This window comes from Triturus cristatus, chromosome 11 (genome assembly GCF_964204655.1).
Source record: "Triturus cristatus chromosome 11, aTriCri1.1, whole genome shotgun sequence".
Taxonomy (NCBI): Eukaryota; Metazoa; Chordata; class Amphibia; order Caudata; family Salamandridae; genus Triturus; species Triturus cristatus.
The window spans coordinates 1,046,200,901-1,046,221,223 of record NC_140594.1 but is presented as its reverse complement, the minus strand read 5'-3'; the positions used below and the strand labels follow the sequence as shown (position 1 = coordinate 1,046,221,223).

General features: G+C 43.9%; 1 protein-coding gene across 2 annotated transcripts in view; it reads left to right on the top strand.

The window, feature by feature from the left end:
* LOC146785916 (anosmin-1-like) overlaps positions 1–20,323 on the top strand; it is a 245,790-nt gene that overhangs the window by 151,395 nt on the left and 74,072 nt on the right. For both annotated transcript variants that reach the window (XM_085635313.1, XM_085635314.1), the window contains exon 6: positions 6,258–6,387. In XM_085635313.1, coding sequence (XP_085491439.1) covers positions 6,258–6,387 — 130 coding nt within the window. The remainder of the gene's footprint in view (positions 1–6,257; positions 6,388–20,323) is intronic.

The following is a 20,323-nucleotide window of genomic DNA, read 5'->3' as shown; positions in this document are numbered from 1 at the left end:
AGGGGCGTGGCCAGCGCCGGTGGGCGTGTCCCGGAAAGTGCGGCAATGGCGGCAGATGTAAACACAGACACCTCGCCCGCACCAGCGCTAAGTCCGCTGTGCAGGGGTGTCCGGAATCAGCTCAAATGCGCAGAAAGCAGGTAAGCATGAAGTTTTTAAAAGCAAAAATTACAACTTTCAAGCAGTTTTAAAAGCATAAACAGTTCGTAACTCCCGGCTGTGCCTCAGGAGAAATGCGTGAACAGATCAGCGCTAGTGATCTGCGCTTTAATAGGCTTTTGGCGAAAAGGGGCGTGGCCAGCGCCGGTGGGCGTGTCCCGGAAAGTGCGGCAATGGCGGCAGATGTAAACACAGACACCTCGCCCGCACCAGCGCTAAGTCCGCTGTGCAGGGGTGTCCGGAATCAGCTCAAATGCGCAGAAAGCAGGTAAGCATGAAGTTTTTAAAAGCAAAAATTACAACTTTCAAGCAGTTTTAAAAGCATAAACAGTTCGTAGCTCCCGGCTGTGCCTCAGGAGAAATGCGTGAACAGATCAGCGCTAGTGATCTGCGCTTTAATAGGCTTTTGGCGAAAAGGGGCGTGGCCAGCGCCGGTGGGCGTGTCCCGGAAAGTGCGGCAATGGCGGCAGATGTAAACACAGACACCTCGCCCGCACCAGCGCTAAGTCCGCTGTGCAGGGGTGTCCGGAATCAGCTCAAATGCGCAGAAAGCAGGTAAGCATGAAGTTTTTAAAAGCAAAAATTACAACTTTCAAGCAGTTTTAAAAGCATAAACAGTTCGTAGCTCCCGGCTGTGCCTCAGGAGAAATGCGTGAACAGATCAGCGCTAGTGATCTGCGCTTTAATAGGCTTTTGGCGAAAAGGGGCGTGGCCAGCGCCGGTGGGCGTGTCCCGGAAAGTGCGGCAATGGCGGCAGATGTAAACACAGACACCTCGCCCGCACCAGCGCTAAGTCCGCTGTGCAGGGGTGTCCGGAATCAGCTCAAATGCGCAGAAAGCAGGTAAGCATGAAGTTTTTAAAAGCAAAAATTACAACTTTCAAGCAGTTTTAAAAGCATAAACAGTTCGTAGCTCCCGGCTGTGCCTCAGGAGAAATGCGTGAAAGTACCGTGCCCAAGCATGCCGGTGCATCCCATGGCTCGTCAACCAAATGACTCCTGGAGAACCCTAACAATGTAGGAGGAAGCATATTGCCAGCTAGTTCCCCCATCGCATTATGAGAGATGCAGTCCATGGTGTTTCTTAATTACTCATAAGTACAAACGTGTTTGCCAACAGCGTTGGCAAAGCCAGTGCGTGACTTTATGGACACGTTTCTGGGTTCTTGCCCATCTTGAGCAGAAAGTATCAGGTAGTTTTGGGGATTGTTCAAATACAGCTTCATGTGTTTCAAAGTACCACTCCAAATCGTATGGGTCCATTCCATAGATAATAATGTAAATGACTCCCAGAGATGCCTAACAATCAAGGGGGGGGGGGATGCAAACTGCCAACAAGTCAGCGCCAGTTCTCCCATTGTAAATGGATTAGGTCCTGATATAGAGTGGGATTACAATGGAAAATTCTCCAATATCTGGACAAAGTGCAAAATCTAGAGGAGAAACCACTGGTGGAAATACCTCCATGATGTGGGCAGTGTGGTGAATGAAACATCTTTATCAAAGCCAGGCCCAATGGTTGGGAGCGTGATGTTTACAGAAAAACGACCTCTTCACCTCAATTAGAAACTCACCACCACAGAGGGGTGGAGAGGTCAGCACCACAGAATCGCCACTCATCTAATATTTTTCTGAGGCTCAGTTTTGCTCTTTTTCATGCCTCTCTGCTACTTCAACAGCTCTTCTGTAGCTGTAGCTCTAGATTCAAATCCCAGTGTCCTCTTCTTTCTACTGGGATGAGAGTGAAAAAGTCTTGCTTCTTGTGGTCTACCTGTTTGTTGGTCAATTTACACCTGAAAGTGGTGTGGGAACTCTACCAGAGCTGCCCTCCTTTTGTACAGATAAGCCAGCACCCGCCTCACACTGTAGGAGGCTTCCCCGCTACTCTTTAACTTCACTGGCATTGCACAACTACACAGGACTCATAAGTGCCCGGCTCTCACCACTTGTGACAAGATAAACTGGGCATCGCCACACCACGGTCAACATCTTGAATTTGCATTGGGTACGGATGGTCAACATCTTGAATTTGCGTTGGGTATGGATGGTCAACATCTTGAATTTGCATTGGGTATGGACGGTCAACATCTTGAATTTGCATTGGGTATGGACGGTCAACATCTTGCATTTGCGTTGGGTATGGACGGTCAACATCTTGAATTTGCATTGGGTATGGACGGTCGACATCTTGCATTTGCTTTGGGTATGGATGGTCAACATCTTGAATTTGCGTTGGGTATGGACGGTCAACACCTGGAATGTGCATTGAGTATGGACGGTCAACATCTTGAATTTGCGTTGGGTATGGACGGTCAACATCTTGAATTTGCATTGGGTATGGACGGTCAACATCTTGAGTTTGCCTTGGGTATGGACGGTCAACATCTTGAATTTGCCTTGGGTATGTACGGTCAACATCTTGAATTTGCCTTGGGTATGGACGGTCAACATCTTGAATTTGCCTTGGGTATGGAGGTCTTTTCCCATTCCACCAATGGACCACTAACCATCTACATGAAACCAGCTGATGCACCAAGGATCAGTGGTTCAGAAGCAAATGTCTACCACCAGCAATGACATCACAGACCACGCCTGCAGAAAGGGACTCAGGAGTGGTTCTCAGGGCGCAGAAAGAAACAGCCATACCACTCACTCTCAGCCAGGCTCCACCCACACGTCATTCACTTTGATTGTTTATGCTTTTTCACTTATACAAAAACAGACAACATATAGCTAAATATGTTCATGCTGGGTTTGCCCTGGTGCATTTTCAGCTTCCTCCATTTGATATTACACAATCAGAAAAAATGGTGGCATGTTTTGGCCCTGTTGTAAAGTTCATGGAGTATTGTCCTAGATGTCTTCCTCAATGGTGGCACCTAGTTATAGGCAATAGATTATATATTTTCCTGGTGTGCAGGGGCTTTCAGCGGAAACCGCTGAGGAGTTCATGCGTGGGAGGTCCAGGATGGTGCGTGTATTTACAGTGCTAAAAGCAAACAGAATTATGTATCCTGTAACACGCCCCATAATTTAATGCAAAGTACCATATTTAATTTTTTGCAGCAGTTTGACAGCATCTTAAGTCACCTTATTGAAGTTCTATTCCTCTGGAGGAAATAATTTGTTAGGAGGAACTCAAGAATGCCCTCACAAGATAGGATGGGAGTATTCATGATGAAGGCTGTGAATGTTGGCCTCTGCTTTTTTTCTTCTCATTTTGGGTCTAGCATTAGCCAAGACCTTTTGATTTTATTAACAATATAGGGTTTTCCGCAAGTCTTCTTTATCCATTGATTTGTTGGTGTTTCATTCACATGTTTCTTCCAACCACTACAGCATCCAAATGAGGCAGCAGAACATCCATTGTATAACTTGACTGAGTGATGGCACGCTGCTCTTTCACAAAGAGCACAATCTCACACAAAGTAGGTCCCTTCAGTGCTTGGTTCTACTGTGGCAATGAGTGCTTTTTGAGATCATAAACACATTTTTTATTTAGGACATTTTTTTTTCTTTTTCTTTTGGCCAGGGCTCAGCAGTTCCTCCAACAATGTAAATTTGCAAAAAACGCGACAAAACAAAACAAGCAATCACAAAGCCAAAAGGCTTGCAGTCAATGCCATACTAATTTGCTTTACCAAAGCTTGTTTTTTTCATTAACCTGGGATGTATCTTGAACAGTTGTGGTAGCTCTGATGTGCTTGTGTCTAAAGAGCATTCATTTAAGTATGAAATTTCTCTGAGTTACTGCATGATCTTTAAGCAGCATAGCGTGGGAACAGAAAGAGACAAACATTCCTTACTGATTCCAAGCAAAGCCACCTGAAAACCATGCTTTAACTCTGAGGAATATCAAGTCAAATGAATGTACAGTTCAAGCACATTGTAAAAAGTTGAATTATTAGTTGGGGTCGGTCCCCCACAGGTAATAAAGTCACTATCCTCCTAGGTACAAGCAAAGGTTTCAATAATTTGAATCTGAGCTCAATCCCTCGTAGCAATGACACAAAATAGACTGGCCACACTTAGAAAAAATGTGTAAAGCATTTAGAAATACCAAAACAGTTATGAAGTCAAAAATTCAGCACAATAAAAATCGGAAAATGTTATACAGAAAATGACACCAAAATGACAAACATCCAATAAGCGGAACCACAGCTATGATTTTTTAAAACGATTTCAAGCAAAAAGTGCCAAGAAAAGGGTCAATCAGAAATCACTGTTCATGGTTGACCAGGACCTCAGCGCAATTTCAGGCCAACCTAGATGGCAGCACGGGTTGCATACACCAACCAGGTTCGTCCCAGTCAAAGATTTTACTTTCTGACTTTAGTCTCTGAAATCGAACTCGAAATCCTCCATCAGGGCAAAGTAACAAGCTGTATTTGGCAACGTCCTTTTGAAGGCACAGGTCTTCTGCCCTTGGATGGCAGTGGTGTATGAGACAGGGTGTGTTTAGGGAAATGAGCAATCCCTCCTCCGAAGTTACACCAAAATGTTTCTGAGACCAGCTCCCCCCCCTACTGGTTTGGTGACTCATTTACTGCCCTCTGCCTAAAAGATAAAGGCTTCCCTTTCTTAGGTTTCCCCTTACATGATCTATGAAAGGGCAGACTTGACCTGTGTCGCTTGCAAGTTAATGAAGTTCCTGGTACCTCCCCAGCTGCTCTACATGAGCTGGTAGAGATCACCTACCTCACACCCAGCTCATCGTTTCCCCATACCTAAGCCATTGTTTTGGTCAGGGAGCGATTTTCACACATCATTAAGATCAAGCACTGACAAGCAGCTGCTGGCAGGCTAATACAAATTAGCCTCCAAAAGCTTCAGGCATGGAAAAGGTTACATTCTAAAACTTACTTTCCCAAAATATTTATTAAGAATCTAACGTTACCATTAGATTGTATTTGTGATAACTGTTAAAAGCAGTGGAGAATTAATATTTTAATCTGTATTCTTAGTTTATCATAGGATAGCCAGTGTATTCCACAGTGGAGGCTTGTGGACATGGTAATGTTACATTTCTACATGTCCCACTTTAAAATACCAAGCACCTACCTGTTGGCTACAAAGACTACATAGGGGTGACATTAATTTTGAAAAAGGGAGGTTTTCCTGTCAGAAAGGGTTACTTTAAGAGATTGAACTGCAGGTTAAAACGATAGCAGGCAGACTACAATGGTAGGCCTGGCACCCTGTTTTCCTTTGACACACTAGATGGTAATATAAGTCCACAGTAGATACTTAACTTCCCATGCCATGGCTCTAGTTTCTCCACAATATACTATGGCCTTCCAGGAGAGTTAAATATGCCCATTAGGGATTAGCCAATTTTTACATCTTTTAGGGTTCACAGCACACACACTAGACACTGTACAGCTGTGCCCCAGTGTGCAGAGTCTAAAAACCATCAATAAAATTCAGGAAAGAATGGGCGTGTTCACGCAAAAAGGGGCATTTTCTCATACACATAAAATAGGCTCTCAGCTATGCACGGAGCATATGATTCAGCACCAGAAGTTATGCACATTTTACATTTGAATTCTATTGCACTAATTTGATCAAATTTGCTTCACTGTTTTCAAGTCATATGCACTATTCTTAGCCTTATATGCCAGCACATTCGTTTTTTTATTTAATCATTTGCAGTAAATTTGCAATGATTAACTAATACATGATATCTGTCTCTTTTGCACTCCATAATTCGTGTTTTGAGATATCCATTGTTGTACTGTGCTGTGTTATGTTATGCAACGTTGCGTTGTGTAATGCTGTGTTATGTTATGCTATGTTATGTTATATTATGTTATGTTGTGCTGTGCTATGTTATATTATGTTATTTTATGGTATGGTATGGCATTGTCTTTTGTGCAGCACCCACTCTGGCTTTAGTAAGGCCTTGTAGCACTTTCAGTTTTCTGCTGACTTTCCAGACGGTTTATATGCTGTAGGAATTGAAACAGATTCATAAACGTGAAATATATGAATAAAGTGGAAGGTTATCCCTGATGTCACCAGCCAGATAAGAGTCGCGCAGGCGCAGACTGAAGACGTTAGCAGACTGTTTCCATAACACGCCTTTTCTTGAAACCCTAGACCGCTGAAGACCGTGCTCGTTTACAGGACTCGAGGCCAAGCAGATGGTACCAGTTCAGAGTGGCAGCAATCAACGTCCACGGGACCCGGGGCTTCACCACCCCCAGCAAACACTTCTATTCATCGAGAGGTGAGTGTCCAGCAAAGCAGACGCCAACCACAAACACACAGCAAAGTAGGCCTCGTGGTTCGGAGCGTGCCATCCACGGCAGGCAGAATTAGGGCGTCGAGGACTGCACAGTCAAGCAATGTTTGTTCACAAGACTCGCGATAGTTTCCTGATGCTTCTGAGGGCACTGAAGGCCAAATGCCAGACTTCATTCTCACTACAACTTAACATGTCCCATATCCTCACGTGCTGCACCACAACACAACTCCTAACTCTATGTCCATGCTGCACCCGCGCACTGCACGACAAGGAAGAAGACCTGACCTCAGCACCACAGAACCTCAGTGATGGCACAACTGGAGAATACAATGATACAGACACACACAAAACATTCAATGGCACACCCATCGTCACAGCACACATACCTAATCTTGCACACCCGCTGAAAGTGGCGCTAACTTGCAAGACAAGCTCCCCCACAAAGGGTTCTCTGGGATAAGCCACATCCAGCGGGAACGACAATGCAGAACCACTTAAGGAGTCACACTGCACAACTAGTGACTGGTAACCCCCACTCTCATGATCAGGTAGCACAAAGGAAGTGGAGACGCAGGGGATAGCGCTGTGAGTCTCAGGACTTACTCCCATGTAGTACCACCATCCCAAGGGGCCGCTGAAATCATTGGACACTGTGCTACATACAAAACGTGTGTCGTAGTAGACTATATATTCCCAAACTAGGGTAACAACAAAATAAAACTAGAAACTAAGAATCCCTCAATTTCAAGCAAGGGAGATGAGGCTGATTGGATTGTTCTTTTATCAAATTTGGATTCAGGTCATCAAAGCTGATTTACTAGAAGGATGTCTTCTAAATATAATTTATTTAATTTTACACCAGGTCCAGCATTTTTATACAACATTGCAGGATTACATTTGGTCGTCTACCCAGACAACACATGGAGAGAATTGGTTCAACCAACAACAGTTGAATATCGAGCTGCTTTGCAACTTAAGGGGCTATGCCTGGAAAGGGGTTTGCGAGCAGTGAACGGGAGGTCCCGATCGGACAGGAAGGGTGCGCATACATTTAACAACGGTATAAGGAGTAGTCGTATTGATTTTGTTTTCCTTAATATTGAATCATGGCACTCCCTCCTTGACATGCTGGTCCAGGAACGCATAGAAAGTGACCATGACCCATTAATTTTGACAATCAAGGTCCCGGGCTTTTTAAATATCCATAAAAAGGTCATAGAGGACATACTACCAGAAGTATTACTCTCAAATGATATGAGGAGAGTAAGATGGTCTTGGCTTATTGAGAAGGAAGGGGATCCAGATGCGATGCAGACCCTGGTTGCCCATTCAATAACCTGTCTTCAAAGCTGTGTCTCACAGGAGGATATTAACCAAATCGTTCCCCAGGTTCATAGAGACCTGTTTTCAAAATTAAAATCCTATTTTATCAAGACCAGTAAAAAGAAGGCAAAGGCAGGGGTACCAATGGCCACCTGGTACAATAAAACCGGTAGAGAGGCTTATCGTTTACTGACAAGGGCCATTAGATCCAAAGATATGGGAGAAGTTAAACTTGCCAGGGCAAATTACAAAGCAACCCAATCCAAAGCTAAAAAAGAGTGGGACGATAATCGCTAGCACGACCTGCTTTTAGCCAGTAACGAGCAAAGCATGGTAAAATTCTGGCAGCTGGTGAAGTGGGGGAGTGGTGGGACACCTCTTACACCTATTAATTGTGTTCCGCCGGAACAGTGGCCTCGTACTACAAGGCCCAGTTCTCGACCCCCGTTAATAATTTGGAAGATTTTAAAATCCCTTCCTTGATACCCACCCTTTTATTTACCAATTCTGAGGTTGAGACAGTCCTCTCCTTAATTCCGAGAGGAAGGGTCCCAGGCCCTGACTGTGTACCGGCGGATCTATTTGTCCATGATAAGGATAATTGGGTGGTTTATATCACCTATCTTGCTAACGCCATTGCTAGAGGTGCGTGCACTCCTGACACCTGGTCCGGTGCAGTTATCATACCGGTATATAAAAAGGGGGACCGTGCACTACCTGGCAACTATAGGCCTATTAGCCTTATAGATTCCATTCAGAAAATAGTATCCAGGTTGGTACTGTGTCGTAACCAGCTGTGGATAGAGGACTGCAAGATATTATCTCCCTTGCAGGCAGGTTTCCGCCCCCACACCAGCACGATCGATCAGGTGCTTAGGTTTGTGATGATTTACTGGCGGATTGTCATCCTAGTTGGGGGCCCGCTATATGCGGCCTTTATTGACCTGAAGTCTGCCTTTGACTTGGTCCCTCGTAACAAAATGTGGAGAGCTTTTATGGATGTGGGGATTCCGTTGGAGCTGCTAGCAATGATAGTCAAACTGCACGACTCCAACCACGCACAGGTCCGATGGGGCACACACGGAGAAGTTACAGATTTCCGGTGTTAAAGGGTGTGCGCCAAGGATGTGTCCTCGCTCCTACACTGTTTTCTCTATTTATTGATAGGGTGGTACAGTATTATTCCACATGCCCCACTGATGCTCCAACCTTAGGGGGCTTGAAAATCCCCCTACTCATGTTCGCGGACGACACCTTGATTCTATCCAAGACTCAAACAGGGCTACAGGTGGCCCTGTCTCGTTTTGAGGAGTTCTGTTGCGACCATGAGTTGGTGGTCAATGTGGATAAGACAATGTTCATGGTTCTCCACACGCACAAAGCTATTAAGGGCAAAGTCTACATGAATAATGTTCTTTTAGAGCAGACTGAAGTGTTTACCTACCTGGGGATAACTTTAAATAGGAAGCTACATTGGAAGCCTCAGATCGACATGCTTGCTTTGAAGCATGCGCAGCTGGCTGGGGCTCTTCTAAAAGAGCATAGGCTTTCTTTCACCAAACCCATAGCTCCCGCCCTTAAAATACACAACTCCAAAGTTGCTAGTGCAATTCTATATGGCGCTGAACTGTGGGGCCATGAGGACATTATCGCATTGGTTATTGCTCAAAATAAATTCATGAGGGCATTAACTGGTCTGCCGCAATCAACTCCACTGGTGCCCTTATTTTTGGACCTGGGATGCTTCTGCATCGAGGATCTGGCTCGATTTAGGCCTATAGCCCTGTGGAGAAGGCTTTGGGCTACCCCTGATCTCTCTTTGTATGCCAAAGCCCTTTTGGATTTTAGGGGGGTAGGGTGCTTAAGCAAGATCAAGTGGCTTCAGTATATCAAAAAAACCCTGCTAGAAATGGGAATGAGTACACTATGGGATAACCCAGAAAAGCCTCCATTGCAGACAAAAAAAAAGTGCTTAAAGCAGTTTACATGGATATGGTGAAGACGAAGCGCTTTTCTTCCATCACAAGGCCAACTCTGACCAGGGATTTTCTTTCGATTAAACACGAGCTCGGGTTTGAACCATATTGGGATTTTATTCCAAAACCAATGGACAGGAAGCTCTACCACCAGTTTAGGGTAGGTTCCCTTTCGACTAGAGCTTTCTCAAGCAGATGGTCCAAGCCAACGACAGAATTGTGCCCGACGTGTTTAGCACAGGCTGAATCAATCGCCCATATCCTATTTGTTTGCCCGGCCTACAGGCTACCAAGGTTATAATGGCTTAAACCCATCTGTAACACTCTTGCCACGAAAGCTGCTAAAGAGGCCCTGAGAATACAACAGACATGCACTCAGGAAACCATTGTTATTGCCATGGCAAAATTCCTGAGTTGGGCATGGGCGATACGGGCCAAAAAATTAAGGGCCTACTGTTCTGACCTGTCTTAATCTGTTTTGCCCTAATTTTGTGGGACGCGTGGCAGTCTTGAATTTGCCACCCTGTTGAGTCCCGAGGCAGGGCTATTGATCTTATGAATGACCGGGGTAGCCTTTTATCTCTCAGACTGCTATACCTGCCTGGCTTTACCACTTTTTTTTTGTTTTTGTTTTTGTTGTTTTTTCTAACCAATCAAAGCTGTGTGGACATATCCTAAATCCCATTCTCATAATTAATTGTTTTTATAGTATATCATAGTTTGCCGATCTGTTGGATTATTATCTTATTTTAAACATCTCACAGCGATTGTTTCACAACAATGCTATTTTCGTCTTGACTCAACCATTTTTTAACTAAGTATTTTTAACTTGCTTAATTTTAATTGATTGTAATGTCTTTTATGGTTTTATAATCGAAATAAAGACTTAATGAACTGAACTGATCGAGAGACACATGGTCATATGGATCAATAACATTGTTCAGATCATAAGTAGAAAGGTACATAAGTACATAAGTAGATAATAAACATATGTTAATGTATAAATATAGCTCTAGCGAGCTCAGACCTCCAGAGGATATAACAATTGCTGTACAAACACACACCAGTTTACTAGAGCATCCTGTAACCTATCATCAGTATGGAACAGTTTGATAAATATTCCTTCAGGACATTGTCCATTCTAGTACATCTTAACCCCTTCGATGCGAGTGACGGAGCGGTTCCGTCATGCGCGTTGGTTGCGCTGTGCGCAAGACGGAACCGCTCCGTCACGGCCCTGCCTGCGCACGGAACCTACCGCGCCGCGCTGAAGGGGTTAAAACTAATCCTGTATTTCTTTAGGTGTGCATTTAGACAATCACTGGTTGCCAATTCTCCTTTTGATCCGCAGTAAGGTTAACTGAGCAGCTTTGCTTTTGTTCCCATTTTATTCGGTATTTTGAACTGGGACACTCCTAGCAAACATTAACTACATTTATAACACAGTTAATGTGAAGGGTTCTAAGTAGAGTGCAGTAGATGGAACAAAGGCCAAGAACAATGGATTTAACCCAGATCTTTTGACTGGGGGAGAATGTTTGCATTGTCAGCATTCCGTCCATCATTTGTTTGCTGTAACACTTTTCGCCCTAAGTGGGATGGGTATGCCCAGACGTGGGTCCCTTGCTCACTGTGCCACTCGATTCAAGCTAGTCTGGCTGATGAAGGGTGATATGCCCTTAAACCGGTCCCAGGATGCTTGTTTCAGGTCCAGGGAGGACCTGGCCTGGCAGTTCGGTCTGGACTGTTCCCATGGGGCACAGGGTCAAGACTGATTTGCATATGGCTGGGTCCAAACTGGGGTGGCGTAGTGGGCAAAAGAACGATGGATTTAACCCAGATCTTTTGACTGGGGGAGAATGTTTGCATTGTCAGCATTCCGTCCATCCTTTGTTTGCTGTAATCCTCTCGTAGGCAGCATAACTCATAAGTGTTGGCATAAACAGATGCTTCTTTTTGGCTCTCTTCAACTTCCCCAACCTGAGATCACCTTCCCACTATGAACTAAAAGAGGCTCGCCTTTATCTACCAGACTTACAATGCCCTCCTCCCCACAGGCATTTTGAGCGCATTACCTTAAACCTCCTTCTCTCCTTTGATACAACCGTCCTACGATTAAGTGGAATAAAACAACAGACTCTGCCACGGCTGAAGTTGCATCCTTCCTCACAGCCAACAACCTCAAAAAACATTTCCTTAAACCCAAACATTGTCAGGACTCCATAATTGACCTTATTATTGGCAAGCAAGTCTCCATTCAGATCTTTGACCTCATTAGCATTGATTAGAAGGATCCATTCTTGATTCCATTTTCAATCTCAACATATACTAAAATGCATTATGTTCAAAGCAAAGGAGAATATACGTGGCCGGAGACTACAGAAACTTAGAAAAAGAAGACCTGAGCTCTTTGATCTGCTCATTTCTAGTTCAACCCCCAGACACCAACAACATAAACCTTCTATACCTACCCATATACACTTACCTTGACAAAATAGTTGTAGTCAATATTGTGGATTGAATAGTTTTGCAGGTTGATATTTAATTAAGGATATAGTGATGTACGCCCTTCAAAATTATCTATGTATAAAAATGTCAATCTCTTAAGAATCACGAATTCCAATCAAATTCATTTGCCACATATAGGAAAATTCGATTAAATGGCTATTTGATATCCAGTCCCAGTATATTAGGTAGCAAACAATAGATGTTGACAGTAGGTGCAGTTTAACATTTTTGTAGGTAGATAAGTGCGTAGTCCAGAGCCCACCTTCCGCACCAATATGCTGGGACTTCCATTGCATGCCCTTGGCAGATCACATATTTTGTAACCTGGGACTTCCATTGCATGCCCTTGGCAGATCACATATTTTGTAACCCTCCCTTCACATTGACCCAGCCATCACTACAGGCTTACAGAGTGCATAGTATGCAGCGTAATTCCTTTGCAAACCTGTTCTAGCTACAGCCTGAAGTGTTAACCATCTACCTTTGTAGAGGTTTTCAAAAAATGCAACAGAAAATCCACATTTTTCACCCAAAAATAATGGATTTGATAAAAATAACATAAAAGAATGGGTGCAGAGGTAAAGCGTATGTGTTAACCCATGCAGACACTTCTTCCAATTTTATTAACCTATTTATATTAACAACTACAGCATTTATATAGCAAATACTACCATTTGCCTGGTATCTAGGAGCTATAGTTAGTGTTAATTATTATTCTCCACATTATCAATACTCATTTTATCAACCTCAGAAGAAAAAAAGGCTGAGGAGAGAGACCAAGATTTGAACCTGTGAACATCAGTTTACACCCACATTTCTAAAATTGAGGCATTCCCTTCTGCCTACCTCAACAGCTTCACAGCCCTATGGTCCCACTACCATGTCAGTGTAGCAGACACGCATACAGGACCCATGTCGCGAAGACACATGCTTCATACAAAGAATAAAATCCAAGACAGGCTGTTACTTTACCCTCCACTTCAAATTAAGCCCAAGTTTGTGTCACTTTTACTAGGTCAATTACCATTGAGAGCCCATCAATAGAACATGAAGGATGCGGGAATAAAGTACTTATGAGCTCTTCTGGTTTAATGGAACACCAGGGCAGATGTAGGCAAGCTCCCCATCTGTCACTCACCGTCCTGCAAAAAAATGTGGCACATTGTATGACCCGCGGACGAACATGCCAAGGAGCGGAGATTGCTCTCAGATGCCGCAGAGCATGGAAGCGATTACCACTCCACCAGCATGCCACTCAACTGATTGGTTGATTGATGTGGTCGCCATTAACCTTTCTTTCGTCTCTGCCAATATCTCAAGCGCAGAAAATGTTTGCTCAAAGCAATGATGATTTATGGGGCCCCGGGTGTCATGGGAGATTTACAGGACGGATCTGACAGGCGTGTAATGGGAATCAAATGGTGGGCCACTAGTTGTGTTTCTGCTGAGAGTTTAAGTAGGCCTTTGTTTCATCAGATTAAACGAATCAAGTATGGTTTACATCATACTGTCTTCAATTACAGCCCTAGGTCAGCGGTGTGTTTGGATCATATAGTGGATGCTAAGTGCATGCAGCCCTGAGAATCAGTGGGTGGCGGGAACTCTCAGTCACATGGGCGTAAAGCCCAGCCCTCACCAAAATGAAGGACCTTGAGAAATGAGCAAACCTGGCTGCCACCTCCAAAGATTTTTGTTTTGAAAAAATGTGCAAAATAGTGTATTTTAGAGCACAATCTAAATACATTGGCAAAATGTACATAGAGTTTACAGGTGTAAAGATGCGACCCTTAAAAGATGATCTTTAGTATCCATAGGTGGGTGCCCTACTTTACAAGTAGGATGCTCCAGCCCCTCTTACTCAGTTCCATCTTTCTGCATCGCTCCCTATAGCTCCGGTTACCTTCCAGTCTCCTCCTAGGATAGAACACATTTTCCTGAGTCACTGGTCTGAGGAAGGTTGAAACCTCCCCTAGGTTTCTTGCACACGAAATTTGAACTTTCTTACAAAGATGGCAATCCATCCCCCATCTTGCTGCATCTTGGCCCCTTGGTTAGGGACAGTAGTAACACCTTCGATAACATAAATCTCAAATACTATTGAACCATTCCTAGTAGGGAGGTGGCCGATTTATGCCTTTGTGTTAAAAAGTGTAATAACCCATTCCTACTAGAACCCTATTCTCATTCTCCACTACTATTAGCAGGACCAAATAAATTATGCAGCAGGGAGGACAACATTATGTGGCAGAGTTAATTAAATTATGTGATAGGAAAAGACCAATTATGTGGCATAAAGCATTTTGCGTTAGTATTACTTCATTATTTGGTCATTTTTACACATGTGTGGAGAGAGGTTTCACTACATTAATACATGTTTCATACCAAAACACAGCAATAAGCAACCGAAGGGTAACCAGTCAGCTTTTGTGAAGGTTCTTCAACTTTGCAGCAACAGGTGTCACTGCGTTTTTGAGAGCTTTCATAGTTCGAGTTAGAGACCACATTGTTTGGCTTCAAATCTGCAAATTTTGCAGCAGGTGGTGTATTATGTGGAAAATGTGGCAAATCCATTATGATGTGGAAAACACAGCAGCAACAGAATCGCACAATTCGGGTCTATAGGCGCTACCAATGCTAATGTACTGTGCAACAACATCCAGCAGAGACCAAACAACTGACCCCATCTTTTCATCCACAAACACTGAGCACTTTAGGAACTCGTTAGGTGTGCAGCAGGGATATGCAGTACTAGCACGCGCTCCCTGCATGCATGCCCCCGCTCCCTAATCAAAAGCCAGACCAGCATTTCATCCCACTCTCTGAGTAACGCACCAGGTACAGCTCTAAGAAAAAAAAGATTCAATCCATCGCAATATCAGTGAAAACAGGTTTCTATAGTTCATCTAAAGTTCCGCGAAGTGCCCCCTAGGTACATTCTAAATGCACAGCAGCACACATTTCTGATGGCAATAAATGCAAGCATTTTTTTGCGTCGTCGTTTGACTTGCAAATTCCATCCTAGGCCCAGTTAAATCCGCGGAGTGACCCATGACCTTTAGCTAGCTAATTATTATCCCATTTGGCTGATTCGTCATGAAACATCTTTAAATGTTTACACACCTTCACTTAATGACCTCTTAGATAAGATTAAAAGTTGAATAAATCATGGGCCAGAAAGTCATCTGTCAAGCTGCACACTGAGACTCACTGGGCTGAAAATTCCAGACTGCACAGGTTTTTACCACTAAAAAGCGACGAGGGACTCCGACCCAGCCCTGACGGCTAGTCGCTGCGTGTGTAGATCTCCCCACGTGCCAAGACCAGAAAATGAAAGGAGGGCGGAAAAAATCGCGCACTGGGAAACTGAACACCACATGTCATGTCACTAGGCTCGCAGTCAAATGGAGTGATCGCTTTAAAAAATATTCTTTGACAAAATGCAGATTATATTTCGCGTATCTCCCGTTTAGACGTAATCACGAGTGTCACTGATTAGGGGAGTTGCAGTGGTAAACAGATCACTCATAATTCTGCTCATGCAAACATAAGCACCAGAGAAGTTCATCCCCTAGAGCACTAGAAAAAAAAATCAAGGGTTAAAAGGTCCCCCTCTGCTTGATTGCACTTGGCACCGCCCAGGGGGTCATACCCTTCTCTTTAAAGCGCGGATCGGGCAGATAGATTGAAAGTGAATGTTACCGAACGTGACTGCGGGAGAACAAAGGTTCTAAACAGGAAGTAAGACCTCCGCGCCTGTCTGTCCACAATGGACGTCTGTCGGACTCTGGCAGCGTACACCAAGGTCAATGCGGTGCCGCCAGCTCTGCTCCGTCTGCCTCTGATGACAGCCTCGATTGGGGGGAACCGGAAGCCCAGACCCTGTTCATCCCTTCTCCAGGACTTAATTCTGCACATTTTAATTTCTACGAGCAGTTATCGGATGCGCCATCATCAGTGTGTCAGACTCATATTTATTGCATGGTGCTGACATGACAGGGAGGTAGATATAGTGTACGAGGGTTGAAGGTACCCTACCGGTCATACATGCAGGTTTTTGAATTAGATCTGTGCCAATACACAAGTGCTTAATTTGTACAGGTGGTGGGCGTCATAACGAGCTTTGGAAGTCGGCAAGAGGGAGATTTTGAGAAATAAACTGGAAGAATGTAATCCCCCACATTGACTTGCTTTGCAGTGGAGTTATTTTAGGTGAGAGAAAGGTAAATACATCAGTTTTTGGCAGGGCACAAGTCCTAAAAAAAGAAGTGGGGGGACGCTGTCACCGGAAGTGACGTCACAACAGGAATCTCATGAAAAGAAGTGGGGGGACGCTGTCACCGGAAGTGACGTCACAACAGGAATCTCATGAGTATTCATATGCCTTTAGATGACGGGGCATTTCACAGCACTGCTACCCCTGGTCTGTTCCTCGATGTCCTTTGCAACCCCCCCTCCCCCCACTCCCCCGAGGGGGTGCCCCAGTTGCACAACGAAGTGCTCAAAAGTGCACAAGATACAGAAGGACACACATTCCAAGCGTTAATCGCCAACGCCTGCTCGCTCCGCCTCCCAATCACTCCAGCCTGCACACACCACCGGTGCCTCTTAAAGTCTCCAATTACAAATATTAGCATATCTTTGGTAATTTACGGGAAACTTCCCTCCCACCCGGGCTCTCTGCTCACACAATGCTGTCCAGCTTTTGGGCAGGGGGGACGGCGTCCACCCGGAAAAACCTGGTAAAATAAGTGGGGGGACGCTGTCCACCCGCGTGGTACCCCGACTCGAGCCCTGGTTTTTGGCTTTAAAAAAATTGGAGTCGCCAGTTTGAACTGGGTGTGTTGCCATGCATGGTATTGGCGCTCATTTTTTTGTCAACCGGGGCTTATGTTCGTAAACAGATTTTGAGCCAGAGAGAAAAAGACAGCAAATGGAGTAAGTTAAGAAAACAGACACAGGGAGAACGCAGGAATGAAAAAGAACCTCCAGAGGGATATGTAGAGATATTAGGATTATGGTGTGGAAGAAAGAGGCACGAGACTTTTATTTCAGCAACCCTTTCATGTGTCACCTCTGCAAACCGCTCCTGAAGGCCCCTGCACTTAATAAAAGCTAGTTTATAACTCAGAAGGTCATGGTCTTCTTAGGGAACCGGAAGTCTGCACAGCCATCCAACCGCCTGACGTTTTAGAAAAATCAGACCCCAATCTGTGGAGTAAAGGATGTGCAGAATTTACCATATGACTCCGTGTCATTGCGCACCAGGTTACAGCCTTGGGCTTTCTTTTTACATATTATTGTTTTCAGGTTGTTGGTCCAGTTTCTTCAGAACAAACGAACCAAGGCTGCATGTCCCACAATGCACATTGTTGTTAAAGACAAATCCAGAAGTGCAATGTGGTGTCAGAAATAATATGGAATTTATTTATTTGCAAAGTTTTATATAGCGCTGGCTAGACCTGGAGGTATCAGAGCGCAGGTTACATAGTTACATAGCGAGTTACAGATTACATAATTACATAGCCAAGTATAGACATAGGAGAAAAAAAAACATGAGATTACACAATAATGTGAGTTATTAGCGCTTACACATGTCTTATGCGGAGGGAAAAGGTAGAGGGGGAATGGTGAACAGGGGTACGGGAAGCAGGTAGCAAACAACGGAGAGGCGAGATAACCAATGTCAATTATCTGGTAAATTTAGATAGGCGTTGAATTACACCCTAAATCCTCTTGAGGGGGAAGCGAGTATCCTCAGTGGTGGCTCATGAACCTTGAAAGAGGCAGGCCTAAACACCCACTCAAAATAGGAACTTTTAGAAAATCCCAGAGAGTTTGCCTTGAAAGCAATGCAAATGCTACATTTCCACGCGTACTCCTGCTTCCAAAAATGCACTCACGTGGATTGCTGACAAGGAATATGCTCACTAGCACATTTAACATTTTTCTCACCACTTGGAAAAAAACATTTTCAGGCGTAGAAAACTGTTCCCCTAATCTCCATAAAATATGTGAGCATGTCATGCTCTTCCCCACCCTGAAGGCACCCTTACACATATCTTTTTTCAAGAATAGATTTAGCTATTTCCAGGCAGGCAATGTGTGAATATTTTTGAATACCCACAATTCAATTCAAAATTTATTAAAGATTTGGATCTCCAATGAGGTCCACACAAAATATATATACATATATTACGTAATAAATATAATAACACATAAGAACAATTCATTTCTCAGTCCATTAAAAGATACCAAAACCCTTCAAGGCTGGTCTTAGAATTTTAGAATTACATAGCATAGATGGATATTATCAATTACCCTAATGAGCGAGATACAAACAAAGATTCTCAGCATTAAGATCAATAAGCAGCAACAAGATCCTAACTAAAAACCTCTGCCCAAAACAAGTGGCACAAGTTTAATTCCATAATAGACAATAGTAACTTTGTGAGAGATTCAGTTTCGAATAATGAACATCACATTGGTTGCTTGGTAAAAAACAGAAGAGTGTTCTGAAACAATCAGCGCATTTGGATAAACAATACATTTTCCTTTAACAATAAAACCTAAAAACTAAATATACTCTAATTTTGTGCAAAACGCAATTAAATAGCAGCAACTGCATATACAAATTTCTAAAACAATATACAGCAACATATAATAGCAGCTTCTTTAGAAAGTCGGTTTTAAAATAGCAGCAAGGGTGTGGGAGTACAACATATCCCACCTGTGCAAAGAACAGTTGAATAGCAGCCAATACATGTGCAAAATACAGTCCAAAAAGGAAAAGTGCTAAGACTCTTTAAAAGGACACCAAGGCCCAGATAGTAACAATATAATTAGAGAGAGAGCCATGTGTCTAAAAGGAGAACCCATTTAAAAGGATATGTAAAAAGGTAAAATATATTCATGAACTTCTTTAAAAAATGGAATAGTTTTACACAGACTGCTTCGTTCTTCGAGCAAAAGAGAATACCCACAAAATTCCAACTTTTACGGAAAAAGTTCAACCCCCTCAGTGGCTTCCTGGAAAGTTTCAGGGTGATCTGTCTAGCTCGAGCCAAGAAAAAAGAAGGGGGGTGCCAAAATGTTGATTGGAAATATTTGGTGTAAATCTGTTCAGCTGTTTTTAAGAAATTTGCATTTAAGGAGTTGTTTGGCGTGGTCAGGAAAGGCTGAAAAGTTAGGTATATCTGGCCGTTGGTCCCAAGGGAGTCCCACAGTACATCAAATAAAAAAAATAAGAGCCTTTGATTGGATGAGGAAGCTTTTCTCCCCCTGTCTGTTCGGTACCTTGAGACCATTACTGGTCCCAAGGTACAGAGCGATCTGATTGGCAAGCCACAACTTGGAAGAAAATATTGCAGCACCCATTATACGACTTGGGGACTCAGTCCCCAAGTCCTGGAAGTAATTTAAAAAATAGTATAAGGGGGCAGGGTAGGGGTACCCTGACCTCTAGGCTCTTGGGGGAGGGGGGACTCAGAAGGACACACCAGGGGGGCAAAACTATATATTTTTTTTAAATCGTTATGCGGGTGCTACAGTACTCTTGAGGGACCAAGTATGGCCAGTAGTACTCCCACAGAGTCATCACTCAAGCTTCACCCCATGGTACCACAGGATCATGCAAGCTTAATTGGGTGAAGCTTGCATGGTACCATGAGGATGAAATGTTAACGGTGGTACTGCGAAAGTACCGTAGTGCCATATTTTTCAAAAGACAAAAAAAATTACATTTTCAAAAATAATTATAAAAAGAAAGAGAAGAAATTGTGGGGTGAGGATCCGCAAGGTGGTTGGCCACCCGCTGGGGCATTGGTCACATGCATCAGTGGGTTGGTTGTAGGACTTGGCGTGAGGCCAGGCCCTGCAGCCAACTCCTGCTGCACATAACCTACAGCTGTGCACAGTGTGTGGTGTCCGGCTATAAAACTAGAACTAAAATGTAGGTTGAAAATCTGTGGGGTGATAGGGGTCCGCAGAGGGTTTGGTGCATCGGCTGGCCAGGCGCCAAAGGCCTCAGCAGTGCTGGGGTTAGCCGCCTGCAGTAGGATGTTGGCCACCCATGAGGGATTGGCCAGAGTGTATGGTTGGAGGCGAAGCCCTGC